Here is a 21,406-nt window from a genome sequence, read left to right on the forward strand (position 1 = left end):
AAACCGGAAAACTCTTCCGTCTAGCGAGTTTTCCGTCTTGCGAGGCATTCATCTTGCGGGGCACCACTGTACAGCAAATCAGGATCAGCTCTGATCTAGGTGTGCAACTCATCACAGAATAATGACAACACATTATAGCAATAGACAGAACGATTTGGGTCAAACCAAGGATGCATTAAGCAAGCAGTTCTCTTCCCCCAGCTAGGAATTAATGCAAGATTTAAGAGTTGTGATGGCGAGCAGCTTTAGAACATAGTTTCTCCAGCTGTTTTTGGACTACAACTCCCATCATCCCTAGCTAGCAGGAACAGTGGTCGGGAATGATGGAAGTTGTAGTCCAAAAACAGCTGGAGAGGGACCCAAGTTTGAGAAACACTGATTTGCAGTAAGAACACATCATCAAGGAAAGCTTGGCTGTCACTTTTATTTAAAGTGTTTGTAAGGGAAAAAAATCACAGAAGAAACTGGGTTGGGTGGGCTTATTTTATTGAAAACCAATGACCAAGTTCGTTGTTATATACAGTCTTCCAATTCATAAAAGCATCCAGTCCTTTCCTAGATACAAAACCATTTTCCATCCCCACCGGCGAGCCTTTTTTTGGAAAGGACCCAGGCGGGGTAGGGGAAGCGGAGGAGAAAAAGCAAGCAAGCTGCAGTGTAGTTTAGAGAGAGGCATGTGGCTCTCTCTAAACTAAGATCAACCCAGAAGGTTCTCTCTGGCTCCACGTAGTTCCAGCTCATGTAACAAGGGCAGGAAAGCATTTTGAGGCTGAGGGCCACATTCCGTAGTGCGCAACCTTTGGTGGGCCACATTCCGGGAGCGGGCAGGGCCAGAGGCAAATGCTGAATGTGAATTTTACCGACATAAAATAGGCTAACTTCTACACACACACACACACCACTCACCATCCAGGCAAGCAAGAGGCATTATTAGGACACATTCCAGTCAGGCAAAAACCACTCAACAAGTGTGTGAGGTAAGGTCAGTTATGGGCATGGCCAGGACAGAGGGGGCACATGGGCTGCATTTTAGCCCCTTGGCCTGGATTCTCGCTAGTGGGGAAGCGGCCATTTTGTTTATTGGGTGTTCAAAATGGAGTCACTCTCGCTTTCTCAAACCAGGTTTTTATTGGAAAAGTGGGGTGGGGGGGATATAAAAGTGGAGAAAACAAGGCTGAAAATCCAAAACCATGCAGTTAAAAAAAAATTCACCAAAGCTTTGAAGGAAGAGGAGGATGGGGGGATATTTTCCAGAAAAGTACAACCGCAACATTAAAAATAAAGACGAGTGATAAAAATTATACAACACCTGCAATTCAAAAAACCTGCCACACGACACTTGCAGGGCTAACCCATGACAAAAGTGCAGCAGTTTGCCTTAGGAAGAGATGAAGGGAGGGGGAATTCAGGAGAAAAATGGAAAGTGATTCATCATCTTTTTAAAAAAATAAAATAAAACATTAAAAATGCTGAAGGCATGGGTTTTTCAGGACAGACAAAAGAACAACTTGATCAAACGACACCTATTTAATTTAAGGAGGTTGCTAAAGCAATAGCCGCTGGGCTTTGGTGGCTACAAGAAGGGAGGGTTAGGCAAAGTAATAGGAGCCATGATGGCAATATACCACCTCCACTTTCAGTGGTGGCATGGCTACTGAAGCCCAGGTGTGGAAAGACAACCCAGCCAGTGATGGCATTGTGTTGCCCACGTGAAAGCAGGAGGTGGCACCTCTCCTCACCCATTCCATATACCAGGCGTGGGGAACCTTTGCTGAAATGCAACTTCCATCAGCCCCAGCGAGGCCACTGATCCCAGGAGTTGTGGGTCAGCAACAACTGGAAGGCCAAAAGTAACTCCACGCCCATCACATGCAGAAGCTACCATTTTCAGGAGCTGTTTAGCAGCCAATCCCTCTTCCCCAAGGGACTCTGCGAGTTGAATGGGGTTCTCCCAACAGCTCTCAGCGGTTTCTGGCATTGTTTAAAGTAGGAGGCGGCTACTTCAAATGTACAGAGCAAATGGGGTCAAACTTCAGCACTGGTGATGGAACTGCTTCCTCAACTGCCCTCAAAATCAGCTTGCTAGCTTAGGAGGCATGCAGGTACCACTCTGTAGCTGCTCCCAGCCCCTCGGCAGATGTAGTCTGAGGCAGACACTTCACTCTGCCAAATGGCAGGACAGGCCCTAACAGGAGTCGAGGGCCCTTAGCTCCCCACTTGCAGGTTTCCCAGAGGGATGTGGTTGGTCTATGATGGAGCTTTGGCCTGATCCTGCTTGCATTCCTACGGTTCCAGAACCCTGGACCTTATTCCACAGAATTACAAATGTAGTTAAGGCAGAGAACTTTTAGGAACATTATTGGGGTTGGGGGTAGGAGGGGAGAGCAAAGGAGGGAAACCTAACTTCTCCAAAGGAGGTGGCCACTTTTGAAGACCCAAGGCATGCTTTTAAGAATCCAGGGATGCTTCTTAAAAAGGACCCATTAAAAATTAGGTGGCTTGTTTTTCCCCCTTTGAACCACAACGCTTCGCCAACACTCCCTAAGGCTGGTTGGTCTAAGTGAAAATGCTGGTTGTTTTACCAAACCTATTCCCACCTGGGCATAATGCTGAGTTTTCAAAATATAATTTATATGTACAAATATATTAGAAAGAAGGAAGATAATAATGGATATGACTTGCACGTGTGTTTAGGAGAGAGGAGAGAGACGTAATCCACAGAAACCAAGTGGGGCTATATAATATCACAGGTAAATGCTTCCCTTTTGTCGGTCGTGGGCAGGGCATTAGAGTACAACTTAGCAACAGTGTCAACTGTGCTGGTAAGCACCTTTTCCGAGAGGATGAGACAGATGAACAAAAGGAGGCGGTCCCTAGCTCAGCGGTAGAGCACCTGGCTTTCGCATGCAGAAGGTCCCAGGTTCAAATCCCAGCATTTCCAGGTAGGAATGGAAATGGGCACTGCCTGAGAAATCCCAGATAGGGACTGCCATTTAGCACACCCAACACTGGACAACTGACTCACAACTTCCCCATGTGCAGGCATTAGCTGGCATGACAGAAAAAGCAAGTCCGCTTGTCCCCGTGGTGGGGAAACCGACATGGATGCTTCTACCCTGCAATGTGTCGCAGATGAAAAAGTGTCTGTGGGTTTTTAAAAAAGTCTTATTAAGACTACAACTCCCATCGTCACCGACTGGCTGGGTGGTACTGAAGCTGGTTTGTGTATGTGAACTTTGGGGGGGAGAGAGACAGCAGAGGAACTGTCAATATGCCCCACCCCAATACATATAGACACCCCACATTCAACTGCTCTTTTCATTAAAAAGGAAGAAAGATAGATCTGGGGATTTGTTAGATAAATATGGACGTTAGATTCTTCCCTCCACTACGTTAAATATGGCTATGAACTGCCTGTCTGTCCTTGGGACTCTTTCTATAGCAGGGGTGGGAAACACGTGGTGTTCAAAGCGTTGCTTGACTAGCAATCCCATCAACCCCAGCAGACAGCATGGCCAATGGGTAAGGGATGATGGGTATGGCAAGTCCAACAACAGGATGCACCTGTGGTCTTAGGTCAGCAGAGAGGTGGCTGCTCAACTCAATCACAGCTTCCGGAGCAATTTTGGAGAGGGGGACTCTGTGCTTGTGCTTAAAGAGGGGTTTGTGTATATGTGTGTGTACTGATTTTGCCACACAACTGTGACTGGACAGAGCATTTAAAAGAAACTGATAATATATTACAGTTAGCTGTGGAAAACTGAAGGAGACGTCTGTCTAGATCTAAGAAAAACGGCTGTTAGAATTAAATGAGTAAATGTTTGGGGGCGATAACAAAACTAAGAGTCGTGTTAAAAACAGAATTATAGGTGAGAGTCCTTCCCAGACTTCCACAGTGGAGAACATTTAAATAACTCTTCCATTCTGCTCTAAGAGCTAGTTTTCGACATATAGGGAGTAACTGGGGTGTGGGTTCAGTTCATAGATATCAGATCATAGAGTTGGAAGGGACCATCAGGGTCATCTAGTCCAACCCCCCAGCAATGCAGGGATCTTTTGCCCAACATGAGGCTCAAACCCACGACCCTGAGATTAAGAGCCTCGTGATCTACTGAGCTTTTTTATTTTATTTTAATGCGATCTGCCGCTTGCAAGATGAAGTGACACCACCCAAAAGACAACCAGCCCCGCAGGTCTGCTGGTTCACCTGCGACAGGTGACACTTCTGTGGCTGCTGTGATTTTGTATGCAGTTTTAGATGGGCTCAGATCTCTCCAAGCAAAAGTACACATGCTCATAGACACACAAACATACACACACATGTACACACACACACACAGCTGCATTTCAAAAAGGCGCCTGGTTTTAAAAGTAACACAACGTGCTTTTCTCAAAACCCACCCGAGGGAGAGTTGTCTTAAGCGCCCTTCAACCCTTAAGCGGACTGTGCGTGGCTACAGCTGGGATCGAAGACGTCTACGTGTCAAAAACGTGTCATTCATAGAGGCCTCTTGTTAAATAATAATAATAAAATCGCTCTCTAAGTCCAGCATGATGCTGAGAAAAGGGGTGGGAGGAAAAAGAAAAATTATTTTGGGGGGGGGGAGGGGAGGAAGCAGCAAAGACATTCATTCTCTTTTGTGCAAACCACAGTTGGTGCTCTAAAAATCCTTATTCCGTTTTCTCTCCCCGCCAGGAGAAGGCAGGGCTGGTTCTTTTGTTCCGATGGCGAGGTTCCGTGGGACTTTTAGGAGTCCTCTCGCAGGATTTCTGTGACGAAGGAGACCATATCAGTCTCGCTGGTGTCGTGCATAGTGAAGAACGGGTGGGCCTGTTGGGAAAGGAGAACGGCTTCAGTTTGGGACAGGGAGAAGAGGTCTCATCTTGCACAAGGAGCAAAGGAAGAGGCGGTCATAGAATCGTGGACTTGGAAGGCAGCCCCCCAAAGCCCCCTGCAATGCTGGAATCACAACTAAAGAGTCCCTGATAAGATGGCCGTCCAAACTCTGTGTAAAATCCTCCAATGAAGGGCGGTCATTTCCTGGATAGCTCAGTAGGTAGAGCATGAGACTCAGGATCACAGATTTGAAGCCCACATTGGGCAAAAGATTCCTGCATTGCAGGGGGTCGGACCTACGGGATCGCCTCTCCTGGTCTGCCCCGCGGAGGACCTTAAGGCCCACAAATGACAACATTTTGGAGGTCCCAGGTCACAAGGTGGTTAGATTGGTCTCAACTAGGGCCCAGGGCCTTTTCAGTACTGGCCCCAACTTGGTGGAACGAGACCAGGGCCCTGCGGGACTTGACATCTTTCCGCAGGGCCTGCAAAACAGAGCTGTTCCGCCTGGCCTTTGGTTTGGACTCATGTCTGACCCTTATGTTTCCCTCCCCTTATGGTTTTTGCTCTATGGGCTACTTTTAAAATGAGGCGGCATTTTAAATTGCATTTTAACCTGTATTTTAAATTGGTTCCCCTCCCCCCATTATGTTTTTACTGTAATTTTACTGTTGTTGGCTGCTCTGCACCTGGCTCTGGCCAGGGATGGTGGGGTATAAATAAAAGTATTATTATTATTATTATTATTATTATTATTATTATTATTATTGACTCTTGTGGTCCCTTCCAACTCTACAATTCTATTAATTCCTTGCTGGCACCACATAACCCTTAACCAAATTTGGAGAAGGAAGAAGAGACACTCACCATGAGTTCCACATAACTCAATCGTTCGGCAGGATTCTTCCTCAAACTAAGAGAATGAAAAACAAGGAAAGAAAATTCGTGAGAGTTAAGAGGTCGGTTGTACAAAACATTAAGAACTTTAGAGGAAAGCTGGATAGGTATTATGTTGCTATGAAGGAAGTAAACATAAAATGTAACTTTTTCATAGTAATGAAGCCATTGGTTTGGCATTTTAATATAGTCCTGAATACTCATCAGGTTGTTTTATGTAAACAGAGTTTTGTGATATATAGTTATGTGAAACATATGTTTTGGTGATTATGTAGCCTTATTGGAGTTCACCGATTGGGTCTGCGTTGCTCCGTGACAGGAGGAAGGAAGTCAAAATGACACCGAGTTGGTTCAAAGAAAGAGTTTATTCTGCTCTCCGGATAGCAGAAGGCACTTGCGTGGTGAGTCCACAGCAAGTCCAAAGAAATGACAAGTTTCATGCAGTATATATATCCTCCAGGCACCCTCTCCCTCCTTCCAACCACATCAGCTTGTATATGTAGGTTGACATCACATATGTTCCTGCTCTGGTACTCTCAACCATAAAAGGGATTTCCTTCCTGCACTCCTGACCATAAAAGGATATTCCTATTCCTACTCCTATCTTGGAGCAAGAGGTCACTACTTCTGAGAACATGCTCTGGCGTTAGTCCCAGACTTGGGTCTCTGCGTCATTTGTGGTCAGGACATAAGATATGTCTGTGTCTGTTCTACTGGTAAAGTCAAGGCCAGTCTTGCCGTCAAACTGATAAGGGAGAGAGCTGCGTTCTTCTTTTGCATTTGCTCAACAGCTAAAGTTTATGCATTTTAGCTAAGGAGAAATGGGGATTTTGGTACAGTTTAAAAACTGCCTGCACAGTCAGTTTTGGGTTTTGGAAACCCATTCCTTCAATTAAATGCATCCTACCAAGACCCAGAAGAAACTTGAGTGCTGTGTGAAGCTTTCATTCCTCCCAATCTATATTATCTCTGCATAACATTAACAAAGGTTTATGTTTGAAAAAGGAAAAAAACAATAGTTTGCATCATATTTTACTCATACATGGGGAGTTTTTTTGGGGGGGGGATGGGGGTGGGGGCAGGTCCCAGTATTCTGCTCTTGTTGTAGGCAGCTTTTATGTTGCCTTTTAATTACACATTATAATTTCAATTTGCATACATTTCAGCTGCCCAAATTCATCAAGGACAGTCCCTATTTCCTCTCACCTGTTCCTACAAAATTGCTTTCGCTGCTTTTGCCTTCTGCAGAGCTGCAAGAGTGCAAATTTCTGGATTTGCCATACTTAAGGGTATCAGCTTGCTACCGTGTGACTCAGTAATATCAAAAGCAACACGATGGCCTGAAACAATTACAATATAGAAAACTTTACGGAATAACGCAGAACATTAAAATTATCAAACTGAAGTCTCTAGAGGTCCTTGAATAAGTCACGGTGCCAGATTTTACCCGGCAGAGATCAAGCTTGCAAAGCTTTGTATGATCAGCAAATGTCCAAATCTGAACTCTGCTGAACAGTGTTTCCAGATAGCAACTACTGTTTCATTCAGTTCTCCATCAGTTTGATAATTTTGATGTTTTGCATTATTCCATAGTTTTTCACATTGTTATTGTTTCTGGCCATCGTGTTGGTTTTGATATTGCTGAGTCACATTGTGCAACACAGGGGTTGTTTGTTTACTTATTGCTACCATGTGACTACAGGGGTAAATCTGGGCTGGGAGTGGGGGTGGTGAGAGTTGGCAGACGCTCCTCGCTTCCAAGGCACAGGTGTGCCCATGCACCATCCACATGAACCCAGAGATGTTTATCCCAGGAATTTCACATGCTGGTGAAGTTCACTGCAAGCTGCTAATAACAGACGGTGGAAAAATGAGGTTCCTCTACCTACAAATCACTCCAACAGCAAAGCTCAGGTGGTGAAGAAGCTGTATTGCACACGTCCCTAAAACCACCAACAGCCAACGGGGTCCTAAACCAGATTAAAGTGCCCGAGGGTAAAACCTACTTTGATAAAAACCAGCTTGGGAGATGCTGCCAGGGACATTCTGGATGCAAAGCTGGGGGTGTTTTGAAGCACTGTGCTCCAGGGAAATGGATCACCTCCAGTGCAGTGCATTCTGGGAGACAAGATGGCGGCCTGGATGGGAAGGGCACCTACCACTGGGCTGTGAAGTCCACAAAGTTCTGTGAGAAATGCTCCGCAGGCAGCTGAGGCGAGGGCTCTTCCACCACTTGCTTCAGCTGCTGGAAAGGGGTGCCCCAGGATTCGTACGGGAATCGGAGAATGGCCATTTCAATCTGAGAGGGAGAGAGCAGAACAGAACATAAACGGAGAGCCCTTCCTGGTCAAACGGAACTTCTACCTGGGTCCAGTGTTTCTGCCTGCTGCAGTAGCCAACCAGAAAGCCTGAAGGCAAGTTTCATCGTTCTACGTCCCTGACATTTCTTATTTGGAGGTATCCTGTCTTGGAACAAGGAGGCTCCATTAGCCCAGTAGCCACTGATGAAACTCTCCCTGTGATTTTTCTTTTAATCCTCTTTTAAAACTAAGTACACCAATACACAGGGACGCGGGTGGCGCTGTGGGTTAAACCACAGACGCTAGGACTTGCCACTCAGAAGGTCGGCAGTTCAAATCCCCACAACGGGGCGAGCTCGCGTTGCTCGATCCCTGCTCCTGCCAACCTAGCAGTTCAAAAGCACGTCAAAGTGCAAGTAGATAAATAGGTACCGCTCTGGCGGGAAGATAAACGGCGTTTCCATGCGCTGCTCTGGTTTGCCAGAAGTGGCTTCGTCATGCTGGCCACATGACCTGGAAGCTGTACGCCGGCTCCCTCAGCCAATAAAGCGAGATGAGCACCGCAACCCCAGACCTAATGGACCTAATGGTCAGGTGTCCCTTTACCTTTACACTAATATACACCCCTGCATCTGGTAGCAGGGAGTTCCATATGTCTATTCTAGATTGGGGCAAGCCCCACAACAAGGTGACAATATCTCATGCAATATATTTCATAGATCCTCAACAGTGTTCACGTGTTTCCTGACTGTTGAATTATTAAACCCACTCAATTACTGATCCCTTTACACACAGACACACTTCTGCGTAGATTTCTTACCAAGGTGATGCCCAGGCTCCAGACGTCCGATTTCACATTGTACCCCTGCTGGTTCAGCTCAGGGTTTATTCTCTCTGGCTGCAAAGGAAATGTATCGAAAAGGGTTGGCACGGTCTGGTGGTTGAGCTACGGAAAGCTGGATTCAAGTCCCTGCCTAACCACGAAAGCTCACCTTGAGCCAGGCCACCCCTCCTCTCAGCCGCAAACTACCCTGCACGGCTGTTTTAAGGATAGAAAGGGGAGGTGAAGAGCCATTCCCCCAAGTTCCTTGCAGGTAGGGTAAGATATAAATATACTGTTTGCACCTGCAGAAATCTTCAGGGCAGACAGACTGCACATTAAGTACAGTGCTACCTCGGGTTACGAACAGTCCTGCTTACAACTGCTTCGGGTTACGAACTCCACAAACCCGGAAGTAGGTGTCCTGGGTTGTGAACTTTGCCCCGGGATACGAACACAATCCGCTTCTGGGGCCACAGGAGGACTATGTAGGGAACGTCCGCCTTAGGTTAAGAACGGACTTCCAGAACAAATTAAGTTCATAACCTGAGGTACCACTGTAGCTTCCTGCTGAAATCCTGTGGGGTTTTTTTTTAATACAGTCATACCTCCTTCATGTTACGTTTGCTAAATGATACGTTTTTTCAGGTTGGGTCCCGCGGCGACCCGGAAGTACCGGAAAGGGTTACTTCCGGGTTTCACCGCTCACACATGTGCAGAAGCGCTAAATCGCGCTTCACGCATGCGCACCAAATTGCACCGCGCACCTGCGAAGATACGGCGCTTCAGGTTGCGGGCTTTTCATGTTGCGAACGGGCCTCTGGAGCGGATACCGTTCGCAACCAGAGGTACCACTGCACTGAAAAGATCCAGATACGTTTTGCTTTTCCGCACAAGAGTTACCCTCCAGACGGCAATTATGCCCATTCACATCGGGGGAAGCATCACAGAACAACTAACGAAGTGGGATGACGTGTGGACAATCCGTATCACTAAAACACTATTATGGGACCAATAGCAGAATATACCCTCCCACCCATTCACCCCAAAGAGAGCCTGGAAAGGGTCCTCAGCCAAGTGACACTCATTCTGTTGAAATGACCAATGGGGAGGAATTGGGTTCTTTGTGTGCTCTTTGAACATCATGGGGCATTTATTCTGGCACCGTTAAATGCACTTTGGAGGGGAAGTTCAAAGAAGTCCCCTATTGTCAATGTAAACGTTTCTGTGAATCCAGAGAGGCAGACTAATAATAATTATTACTACAGTTATAATTATAATAATTTTTATGCCACCCATCAGACTGGGTTGCCCCAGCTACTCTGGGTGGCTCCCAACAAATTATAAACCACAGTAGAACTTGACAACTCATGCACTTAAGCACCACTTCTCTCGCTGGGATATACGTAAGATCTGTACTTGAACTCACTTTACAGAAATTCCCAGGATGGTCAAATGCATTTTATGCTATTTGGGGGGTCCTTTCAGATAAGAACACATCCATCTCTTCCTTCCAGAGCAGCTAAAAATTGTGCATGTGAAACTCGCCAGAGTTCATTTGAGCAAACTTATAATTTTGTTTTCCATGCCTGCCTGAGACTGTTATTCATAATTTTATCAGTCTGGTTTCCCATTATTGATACAATTTATATGACCACCCTTTATCCAAAGATCCCAGGGCCTGGTATTATTGTATAAACAGCTCAGGATCACAATACCTCAAGGACCGCCTCTCCCTATATGAACCCACCTGGACCCTGCAGTCATCACCTGCAGCCCTTCGTGTGCCTCCTCTGCAAGAGGTTCAGAGGGCGGCAGCATGAGAGCGGGGCCTTTTCTGTGGTGGCTCCCCACTTCCTCTTCCTAGGGAAGCTTGTCTGGTGCCTTCATTTAAACGCCAGTCAAAAGCATTCCTCTTCTCCCAGGCCTTTGGGCTAACTAAACAATCTATAGCCTCTTATACTGGGGAGTGGTTATTGTTTACATTTGTTACCAGGTCACGTATTTTTGTGTTTTTATATTGTACACCACCCTGTGATCCTCGGATATAGGAAACAAACAAACCAACCAATAAATAATTGTGCATGTTTCTTCCTGAAGGCTGATCACTGATCACAAAAAACTGATTGATTGAAGGGGGGTGCGCAAGAGAAGGGCGGTGTGCCCCAAACAACTGATCAAAAACTCACCGCCATATAAGGTTTGCAACCAGCATCCAGGGTCTTCGCCACAGAATCTACTAAGTATCCACTGATCCCGAAGTCACACATTTTGACATGTCCCTGTTTATTGATAAGGACATTGGACGGCTTCACGTCTGTTAAGAGGAAGATGCACAAAGAGAGCAGTTAACGCTTCTTTCTCTGGACCGGCTAGGGGGACTTTCCTCCGTTAAATTTTTTTTTTAATGAAAAACTGAGGTCCAGCTCCGAGGGCCTTCTGGCAGTTCCCTCACTGCGAGAAGTGAAGCTACAGGGAACCAGGCAGAGGGCCTTCTCGGTAGTGGCGCTCACCCTGCGGAATGCTTAAGATGTCAAGGAAATAAACAACTATTTGACTTTTAGAAGACATCTGAAGGCTGTTTAGGTAAGTTTTTAATGTCTGGCGTTTTATCATTTTTTATTGTTGTTATTATCATTAATTCTGTTGGGAGCCACCCAGAGTGGCTGGGGAAACCCAGCCAGACGGGTGGGGTATAAATAATAAACTATTATTATATGCAAGATACAGATGCAAACATGACAAGGTGTGTCCAGTCAGGCAGAATGGAAACTAACTTTAGCAGCTCTGGAATGATTAATGGTGAAGCCACCTTCTATCAGCACAGACTGTTCTCTGCCTCTATCTAGCTCAGTACTGGATATTGACTGGCAACAGCTTGGCAGGGTTCTGGGCAGGCAATCTTTCTATATTGTCTGCAACCAGGATCGTTCCAACAGGAGATGCTGTAGGCTGGCCTTAGGAACTTCCACATCCCAAGAGGTGCTCTGCCTATGAGCTCTACGCCCCCTGCTCAGCCCTCGTAATGCACAAACTCCAATGCCTACCTCTGTGAATCACAGACAGCTTGCTATGCAAATGCTCCAGGGCTCGGACAATCTGGAGAAAGACAAAGAGAGAGAGGGAGGTGTAATTCTAGCTGCAGACCAGCTTTGGCCAACCAGGTGAGCTGCCGTGCTTGGAGCGACCCAGCAGTAAAGCCTCTCCTCCTAACAGAGGGGAGGAGTTGTGAGCAGGTGTGTTACGATATTGAAGCAATGCAGCCGCGAGCTATTGCTAGCTTGAAAGCAAAACATAATGGGAATGTTGGGACTGTTCCGTGGGAAACAGAGGGACAGTCAATTCACAGTGCAGAGGGCACCGGAATTAGCTCACAGTGTAATATGAGCTGTACAGGAAGTACAGGAGGAGTTTGTCTCTCGGCTGTTGGAGTTTGAAGAGAGCAGTCGTGTTTTCTGTAACGCTGCAAAGACAGAAATAAAGGCATGTAAATACGTTTCTGTCTATCTCTTTCCCCTGCCTGGGGGGGCAGGAAAGAGTGGTGTGTTCTTCTCATGCTGAGAAGGATTGCCTATCGCGACTTCTGCCTGGATCTTGCCGGGAAAGCAGACAGGGAGGTCAACAGGAGACCAAGCCGGGTGCCTGGGAGAGTTGCCAGTTTCTCCTGATAAAGGCTTGATTTCCAACAGGTTCCCCTGTCGGCAGGGGGGCGTATTCAGCCCCCTGCGTCAGCTTACCTGGCTGCCGCGCTACGCCTGTAGGCCAGCCAATAGGACTGGCTTGTGGGCAGGGTTTAGCCGCATTCAAGCAGCCGCAGCAGCTCCATCTTCACATTCTGTGCCCCTTTGTCATCAGATCACCCGGCCACCCGCCCTTTAGATCATATTTATGTGTCTGACCTTGCTATGGACTCAGGTGGGTTGCCCTGGTTGCCCAGGGGGCCTGGCAGGAATGTTTATCCATCTGGCAAATTGGAAGCAGCCTCTTGATTTTTCACTTACCTCGTAGCAAACCGTCACAACTTTTTGGGTATTGGCAGTTAGGCATTGGATTATGTGTCGTGTGTTGGAGGGCAGGTGTGGCCATCACCTCCCCTCCCCTTGTGTGGGTATTCCTTTAAAGGAATCCGGCGGTTGTGGATCCTGCCCGATGCCTTGCTGGTGGCTAGGGCCATGGCATGACCCCCAGTGACATCAGGGGAAGCTTCAGTTGTACAGTGGTACCTCGGGTTAAGTACTTAATTCGTTTTGGAGGTCCGTTCTTAACCTGAAACTGTTCTTAACCTGAAGCACCACTTTAGCTAATGGGGCCTCCTGCTGCTGCCGTGCCGCCGCTGCACAATTTCTGTTCTCATCCTGAAGCAAAGTTCTTAACCCAAGGTATTATTTCTGGGTTAGCGGAGTCTGTAACTTCAAGCATATGTAACCTGAAGCGTATGTAACCCGAGGTACCACTGTATTTGCATCAACAAGCTCCTCCCACTGGTTGTTAACCTTCAGATGACTCCCTGCTGAGCGGGGTGGAGTCATGTATAGACTGTTTGATCCAATGCCTAAAGCCAATAGCACTCACATGCTGTAACCGATAAAGTTGTGGCCTTCTTTAGCCCATTAACCTTAAATTCATGTGTCCCTGTGTCTTATTTATCTCTAAGCGGGTGGCGGGCCCTCGACTCACAAATCACGCTATGCAAGCTAGAGTTAACTCTATTAGCAAAAAACACAATCTGCAAAGGAGTATCAGGCCTAATGAGCACAGCAACTCTTCTCCAATAAGTCTTGCCCCCATGAGACTGAAGGTCCCCCATCTCCCCACAGCTGCCTAAGTCCCCTCTTCTCCAAATAATCAGAGACTGCGCCTGCAGGTATCTCCCCTCCGCCCATTTCATGGCTCTTCTGGTTCTGGGAGGCAAGTAGGGAAGGGAGTTTGTTGCAGCAGGAGGGGGAGATTCACACACCTCTTCACCAGCCTGAAATAAGCAGCTTGGGGAGACAGTCCTCGATATGGAAGTTCAATTAATAAAAAGGGTTTTGCACAACCCCACCCTGATTTCAAAGAGAAGCTGGGGTCTCTCCATCTGTGTTGGCTGCTGCATTCTGCGCTTAGCAATCATGCAGACTGCTCTCCCTGGCTCACTTGCTATGGGTGGGTGGGTCCCACAGCAACCTTCCCCAGAGAAAGAAGGTGCCACTCACAGACACGGTTATTTTCCCAAGTATGTCTTCGGGGATCGTCTTCTTCTTTTCCAGGACCCTCTTATAAAATTTATCCAGAGACGTGTCCATTAGCTCCATGCAGATCCACACATCACCCTGAAAAGAAGGGAGGGAGAGAAGGAGGAGAGAGATGAATTGGTTGGCCTTCATCAGAGGACTGAACCTTTGGCAGGTCCTGCCCTGTGGAACTCCTTGCCAATGGAAGGGCGTGGCAGGAGTCATCCCTGCTTTATTTCGAGACCTGCCTTTGGAACTTGATTTTTCAAAAATGCGCTTTATTGAGAACGCTATTTGTTTAACCAATGTTATTACTTAAGTGTTACATTTTTTGTGCTGTATACCTGACATAAATAAATAAATAAATAAGACATCTGGGGGGGGGGGCACCAGGTTGGCTTCCCCCTGCTTTTCAGCAAACGCTTCAGAGGTTGTGCTCGCTGTCTGAGGTGGCCGGCAACAATGAAGAGGCTCTGGCCTCCCTGCTGCTCACCTACCTCTCTGAAAAGGGCTCCATAGAACGTGACAGTGTAAAAGCAGTCCACGGTCCTCATGGAAATGTCCAAGTCCATCACTAGCCTCTTCTGTTCCTGAGAGTTCACAGTGGCTCGGATTCTCTGCAGAGAGTGGGAAAGGAAAAAGGAAATAACCATACAGTCAAGGCTTCAGGAAAACTATTCCTCCCCTGGTTGCTTTAAAATCTGGAACGGATTAATCCATTTTGCATTTCTTTCTACAGGAAAGTGCACCTTGGTTTTGGAATGCTTTGGTTTTGGAACGGACTTCCAGAACGGATTAAGTTTGAGAGCCAAGTTACCACTGTATTATAAAAGATGCAGGAGGAAATGACTAACAACAGGACCCACAAAGGGGAGGAGGGGGGTCCAGGAGATTCATTGGAAATCTTGTTTTTATGATGTATGTTGGCTATGTAATTGTAAAACTTTAATCTGAAAAACCAAACAAATAAATATTTATATAGTACTGCAGCTCTTACCTTCACAGCCATGGTGGTGTCGCTCTGCGCATGATACACTTTCTCCACTACGCCGTAAGCTCCTCTTCCCAACTCTGAAATGCTCACCAAGTCGTCGGCCTCTACTTCGAAATTCTGTTGACCAGGCGAGAGAGAGAGAAAGACGCACAAAAAAATTGACAAAATAATACATTTAGCTTAGGATCAAGCCAATATTCGTATTGCTAACATCAGCCGGCAACCTTCTTTATCTCTCTCACAAACAAAATTTGTTGTTAAAGAAGTTAAAACCTTGATGTGATTTGCCTCTGAGAAACACACATAGTGAGGAATTGTATAAGAATATTGAAAAACAAAAGGACTTTGGGAAAGGACTTTGTAACCTCAGGTGTAACAAAAAAGGAAGGAGCTGTAATCTATATAAAACCGGACCCCAAACAATTATTTAAAGATGAACAAGGAAGAATTCTTGATAATCCAGATAACATCACAGGGAGAAAAAATGTTGTTAATCGGTGTGCATGCGCCAAACAAGTAAAAAAAAACAAAAACAGAACAACATCAGCATCAACATACCTTCTCACCAACAGTAATGAAAGTCCTGGAATCCAAGTTTCTTGGAGGTCTGCAAGGAAATACAAAGGCTCTATTTAAAAGTCCACCACCTGGTGTCGATTTTCTGAAATTTTGCAATTTGGCTGCTGGTGAGTGTCAAACGGGTACACTCAGTAAAGTCACTTGGGCTCCAGCAAAACCGAGGGGCACATAAATGGGGAGGAGAATCTAAAGTGGAAGTGGGCAACTGTGCCCCTAACAAAGGTGATGTTGGACACCAACTCCCATCAGCCCCAAGCCAGCATGCACAATGGTCAGGGCTTTATGAGAGAGATATAGTCCAGCAGAGCCACAGACTCCTCTCTCCTTATGTAGACAAACTATGAGCTGGAGAGCTCCAGCTTTATTTGTTTTTATTTATTTATTCAATTTATAAACCACCCTTTATCAAAAACATCCCAGGGCGGCGTACAACACTAAAAACACATTAAAGGTAAAGGGACCCCTGACCATTAGGGCCAGTCATGGACGACTCTGGGGTTGCGGCGCTCATCTCGCTTTACTGGCCGAGGGAACCGGCGTACAGCTTCCGGGTCATATGGCCAGCATGACTAAGCCACTTTTGGCGAACCAGAGCAGCGCACGGAAACGCCGTTTACCTTCCCGCCGGAGCGGTACCTATTTATCTACTTGCACTTTGACGTGCTTTCGAACTGCTAGGCTGGCAGAAGCAGGGACCGAGCAACGGGAGCTCACCCCGTCGCGGGGATTCGAACCGCCGACCATCTGTTCGGCAAGTCCTAGGCTCTGTGGTTTAACCCACAGCGCCACCCATGTCCCTCTGAAAACACATTACAGAGCACCAATAATTAAAAAAATAAAATAAAAAGCATAACAGCAGACAGCATATTAGGAATTTGCAAGAGAGCAAAGCAGCGGTTCTTACGTTGGTGGGACGGATGACTGCCTGTTTGCTGATGGCATGCTCAAGAGAGGCGGCCGTTTCTTCTTCGGCCCTGGAAAGAAAGAGGACACACACTCTCTTATCATCTTTTTTTGTAGAACTGGAAGGGACCCTAAGGGTCATCTAGTCCAACCCCCTGAAATGCAGGAATCTTTTGCCCAACATGGGCCTCGAACGCAAGACCCTGAGATTAAGAGTCGTATGCTCTACCAACTGAGCTACCCCGGGTATTTTTAATAAAGCAAGAACCAGCAGAGGCATAGCAGTGCTGAAATGAGGTTGGGAAGACTCGGGTTCAAATTCACACTCCAACACAATGTTCCCTGGACTGGGTGACCATGGAAAAGTCACTATCTCACCTGCCTCACAAGGTTGCTTCAAGGGAGTAACTTGAGCTCTTTGGAGGGGAGAGGGAATAAAAAAAAAAATGTACACCCAAAATGTAATCAATTAAATCTTGATGTCCCATGTTCAGAATAGGACCAGGTCCTAAACATCAATTCCAAGGTGATGACCTCTCAAGCAAATATGCAAGACAGGGTCTTTTTAAGAGTGGCACCAAAACAATGGAACACATCTCCATGGAGAACCACCAGGGTGTTTCTCCTTAAGGAATCAGTTGAAAACTTCCCCTATGTCACTATACTTTAGCCTGCAACTTTGTATTAAAGGTAAAGGGACCCCTGATCATTAGGTCCAGTCGTGGCTGACTCTGGGGTTGTGGCGCTCATCTCTCTTTATTGGCTGAGGGAGCCGGCGTACATCTTCTGGGTCATGTGGCCAGCATGACTAAGCCGCTTCTGGCAAACCAGAGCAGCACACGGAAATGCCGTTTACCTTCCCGCCGGAGCGGTACCTATTTATCTACTTGCACTTTGACATGCTTTTGAAACTGCTAGGTTGGCAGGAGCAGGGACCGAGCAACGGGAGCTCACCCCGTCGCGGGGATTCGAACCGCGACCTTTTGATCGGCAAGTCCTAGGCTCTGTGGTTTAACCCACAGCGCTACCCACGTCTCAACTTTGTATTAAAAACCCTTTAATTAGAATCCTTTAATTTAGCCTTTTTCAGCTGTCTGCTTTGATGGCCTCCCTCCTCTCCTGGCTTCAGCTTCTGCCTCTGAATCTGGCCTTCTCTCTGCCACAGACTCTCCCATCTCACTAAGCCCTGTTACCTTTCCAGCTTTCAACACCACCTCTTCCCAGTCTTCTCCCTCTACTTATCATTGTCCCACCACCAATCCCTGGGCTCTGAGCTCTATTCTCTTAAGAATTCCGAAGCTGGTTCCTCCCACCATTCCTCCGCTTCCAACCAGTCCATGACAGTCCATGGGTGGGGAGAAGAAAAAAGCACTGTGGAGACGAAGAAATGTTTCCAAAAGTTCAGGTGATCCCTTACCTCCTTTCCGCTTTTCCGAGGATCCTTTAGGATCTATGAGAAAGAGAAAACAAACTAAGAGCCCAATTCTAGCCAAGCCGCTGTCCAGGTACTAAAGAATTCTAAACCCCCTGCAAGGCAGGAATCTTTTGCCCAACGTGGACCTCGAACCCACAACTCTGAAACTAGGAGTCTCATGCAAGAAGTGAGGTTACAGGGAACCAGGCAGAGGGCCTTCTCGGTAGTGGCCCCTGCCCTGTGGAATACCCTCCCATCAGATGTCTGGGGCAACCCAATTAGGTGGGCAGCATATAGATCAGGCGAACTCGGCCCTCCAGAAGTTTTGGGACTACAACTCCCATGATCCCTACCTAACAGGACCAGTGGTCAGGGATGATGGGAGTTGTAGTCTCAAAAACATCTGGAGGGCCAAGTTTGCCTACGCCTGATACAAATATTGAGTTGTTTTTGTTTTTATTATTTATTTTGTATTTTTTTTCTACTGTGATTTTATGTTGTAACCGCCCTGAGACTTGCAGGTATGGGGCAGTATACAAATTTAATAAAGAATAAATTTATTATTATTATTGGGCTCTACCAACTGAGCTATCCCTCTCTGCTAGATGGACCAATGATCAATCCATCAATCTTTTTATTTGTACAGTGGTGCCCCGCAAGACGAATGCCTCGCAAGACGGAAAACTCGCTAGACGAAAGGGTTTTCCATTTTTTTGAGCTGCTTCGCAAGACGAATTTCCCTATGGGCTTGCTTCGCAAGATGAAAAACGAAAACGTCTTGCAAGTTTGTTTCCTTTTTCTTAACACCGTTAATACAGTTGCGACTTGACTTCGAGGAGCAACTCATAGAACGCGGTGTGGTAGCCTTTTTTGAGGTTTTTGGTGATTTTTGAAGCTTTTCCAAAACTTCTTTTAAACTTTTAAAACTTTTGGGGGGGGGGTGGATTTTGGGTTGGGGTGTTTTGAATTCAAGGACTTGGTGTTGGGGGGGGGGGTTGCAAGAATATGGAAGATTGTGTGGTTTTTTCTGCATTTTTATGATTTTCTGTGACCATTGAGCCACTCTGCTGTTTTTTAAAAAAAATTCTGGATTTGAATTTCTGTGTGGTGGGTGGCTGGGGGAACAGTTGAGGAGGGTTTTGCAAGAATCTGGGAGCTTGTGTGGTTTTGTTTTTTGAATTTTTATGATTTTCTGTGACCATTGGGCCATGTTGTTGTTTTTTTTTAAAAAAAAGCTTTTCTGTCATGTTTAGAAACTTAATTTATTGTTCCTTCAATTTTTGAAATGCTCTTTACAGTATGTGTGACTTTAAAGAGCACTTAATAAACTCTTGTTGTACCAAATTTGGCTTTGTTTGGACTTTTTTTGACCATAGGAACTCATTAATTGAATTTCAATGCATTCCTATGGGATTTCGTGCTTCGCAAGACGAAAAATTCGCTAGACGAAAAAACTCGCGGAACGAATTAATTTCGTCTTGCGAGGCACCACTGTATGCCACCTTTCCAAAGTTAAAACCACGTTCAAGGCACCTTGCAACACATGTACTAAGCATGAACATAAGCAAAAGCAGTCAGAAGCAAAACATCAGAACGTACACAACCAAATTGAACGATTTCCACATAAACCAACGATCTGATTTGGTACAAGGCAAACAATCTGATTTGGTACAAGGCCTGGATTTTGCCATTTAACTCCTAACCAGCACGAACCAGCTCTGGGCTGTGGGATGCACAGCACAGTGCCGAATTTCAATTCCCCAGGGTTCCTATCCTTGGGGAGCCAAGGGCAAAGAAGCCTTTCTTGACCGCTAGAGGTCACTACATCTCCAAGCATCTGGAGGGGGGGAAATGAAGCAACCAGTTTGGGACAACGCCGCCTTTTTCGAGAATCCGTTCAAGCTCTTCATTCAGAATGCGGTGGCGGCAGCAACCGCTCACAGGGGGTTATGATCGTTCAGGTCACCAAGTTTCCGAGGCTGGATCCAGCTGGCCAGGACTGGCGTTAGCAGCAATCGTTGCTATCCTCAGGATAACTCGAGAGACGGTGCAAAATGCCCATCTTTTCCATGGGAAACTTTGATCTTTAACGGCTTGGGCACGAAGTGTGGGGTTCTTAAGGAGAGCTCTTCTGAATTTCCACGTAACAGCACCAGTGTTGCTGCGTGTTGAGTTATTCCTTGTTCGTTTCTTGCAAAGAGGTCAAGATAGCATGCTTGTTTCTTCCTCCCTCCTCAATTAATCGCCACAACAACCCTCTGAAGTAGGCTAGGCTGAGATGCAGTGACTTCCCCTTGTACAATGGTACCTCGGGTTAAGTACTTAATTCGTTCAGGAGGCCCGTACTTAACCTGAAACTGTTCTTAACCTGAAGCACCACTTTAGCTAATGGGGCCTCCTGCTGCCACCGCGCCGCCAGATTTCTGTTCTTATCCTGAAGCAAAGTTTTTAACCTGAAGCACTATTTCTGGGTTAGCAGAGTGTGTAACCTGAAGTGTATGCAATACTTCCACTGTATAGGGAAGTTTTTAATGTTTGGTGTCTTATTGTATTTTTAAAAAATATTTTGCTGGAAGCTGCCCAGAGTGGCGAGCTAGTCAGATGGGTGGCATATAAACAACAACAAAAACATTAAAAACAAAAACTATGACAGCTCCCCCAAAGTCACCCTGTGAGCTTCATGGCCAATATCAGTGGCCGACTCTGGTACTATGGCGCCCTGTGCAAGGTCAAAATTTGGCACACAGACATGCCCAGTCCTTGCTGGGCCTTGGCAAGATCTGTTGATGGCCCTTGACGCTCTGTCTGATTAACGCCTGGGCTCCCCCTGCTAGAAAGCTTTCACCTGACACATTCCAAAATGCACACCCAACGTCAGTTCTGCAGGAGGAGGCTGCATAAAGAATGGAGGGAGGATTTGTAATAATTCTGGTAAAGAGAGGGGGGCTTGAAGCTGCAGGATTGCAACAGCAGCTTCAACACAGATGGTATGAGCTAAAGGGAAAATCTGTAGTCAAGCCGCAGAACATCTGCCTTGCATGTAGAACATGGGTAGGCAAACTAAGGCCTGGGGGCCGGATCCGGCCCAATCACCTTCTAAATCCGACCCACAGATGGTCCAGGAATCAGCATGTTTTTACACGAGTAGAATGTGTCCTTTTATTTAAAATGCATCTCTGGGTTATTTGTGGGGCATAGGAATTCATTCATTATTATGTTTTCAAAATATAGTCCGGCCCCCCACAAGGTCTGAGAGACAGTGGACTGCCCCCTGCTGAAAAAGTTTGCTGACCCCTGATGTAGAAGGTCCCAATTCCATAGCACTTCCCAGCACAGTTAGAAAAGATTCCCCATCTGAAAGCATGGAAAGCCATCCCCAATCAGTAAAAGAGTTAGAAGGATCAGTCATCTCACTTAGTAGAAAACAACTTCCTGCACTGCCAACCACA

At 46.4% G+C, this 21,406-nt stretch overlaps 1 protein-coding gene across 3 annotated transcripts in view; it reads right to left on the reverse strand.

Moving 5' to 3' along the window:
* Positions 1-469: 469 nt before the first annotated feature.
* Positions 470-21,406, reverse strand: part of MAP2K3 (mitogen-activated protein kinase kinase 3) — a 69,518-nt gene continuing 48,581 nt past the window's right edge. For all 3 annotated transcript variants that reach the window (XM_083474514.1, XM_083474513.1, XM_083474512.1), the window contains exons 2-13: positions 17,961-17,993; positions 16,545-16,614; positions 15,620-15,668; positions 15,065-15,178; positions 14,565-14,684; positions 14,050-14,166; positions 11,902-11,953; positions 11,044-11,171; positions 8,855-8,932; positions 7,894-8,033; positions 5,705-5,750; positions 470-4,831 (exon numbers count right to left, since the gene is read on the reverse strand). In XM_083474514.1, the coding sequence (XP_083330640.1) occupies positions 4,748-4,831; positions 5,705-5,750; positions 7,894-8,033; positions 8,855-8,932; positions 11,044-11,171; positions 11,902-11,953; positions 14,050-14,166; positions 14,565-14,684; positions 15,065-15,178; positions 15,620-15,668; positions 16,545-16,614; positions 17,961-17,993 (1,031 nt within the window). In that variant the 3' untranslated portion in view covers positions 470-4,747. The remainder of the gene's footprint in view (positions 4,832-5,704; positions 5,751-7,893; positions 8,034-8,854; positions 8,933-11,043; positions 11,172-11,901; positions 11,954-14,049; positions 14,167-14,564; positions 14,685-15,064; positions 15,179-15,619; positions 15,669-16,544; positions 16,615-17,960; positions 17,994-21,406) is intronic.

Source organism: Podarcis liolepis (assembly GCF_965112155.1).
Source record: "Podarcis liolepis genome assembly, chromosome: 14".
NCBI classification, from domain to species: Eukaryota; Metazoa; Chordata; class Lepidosauria; order Squamata; family Lacertidae; genus Podarcis; species Podarcis liolepis.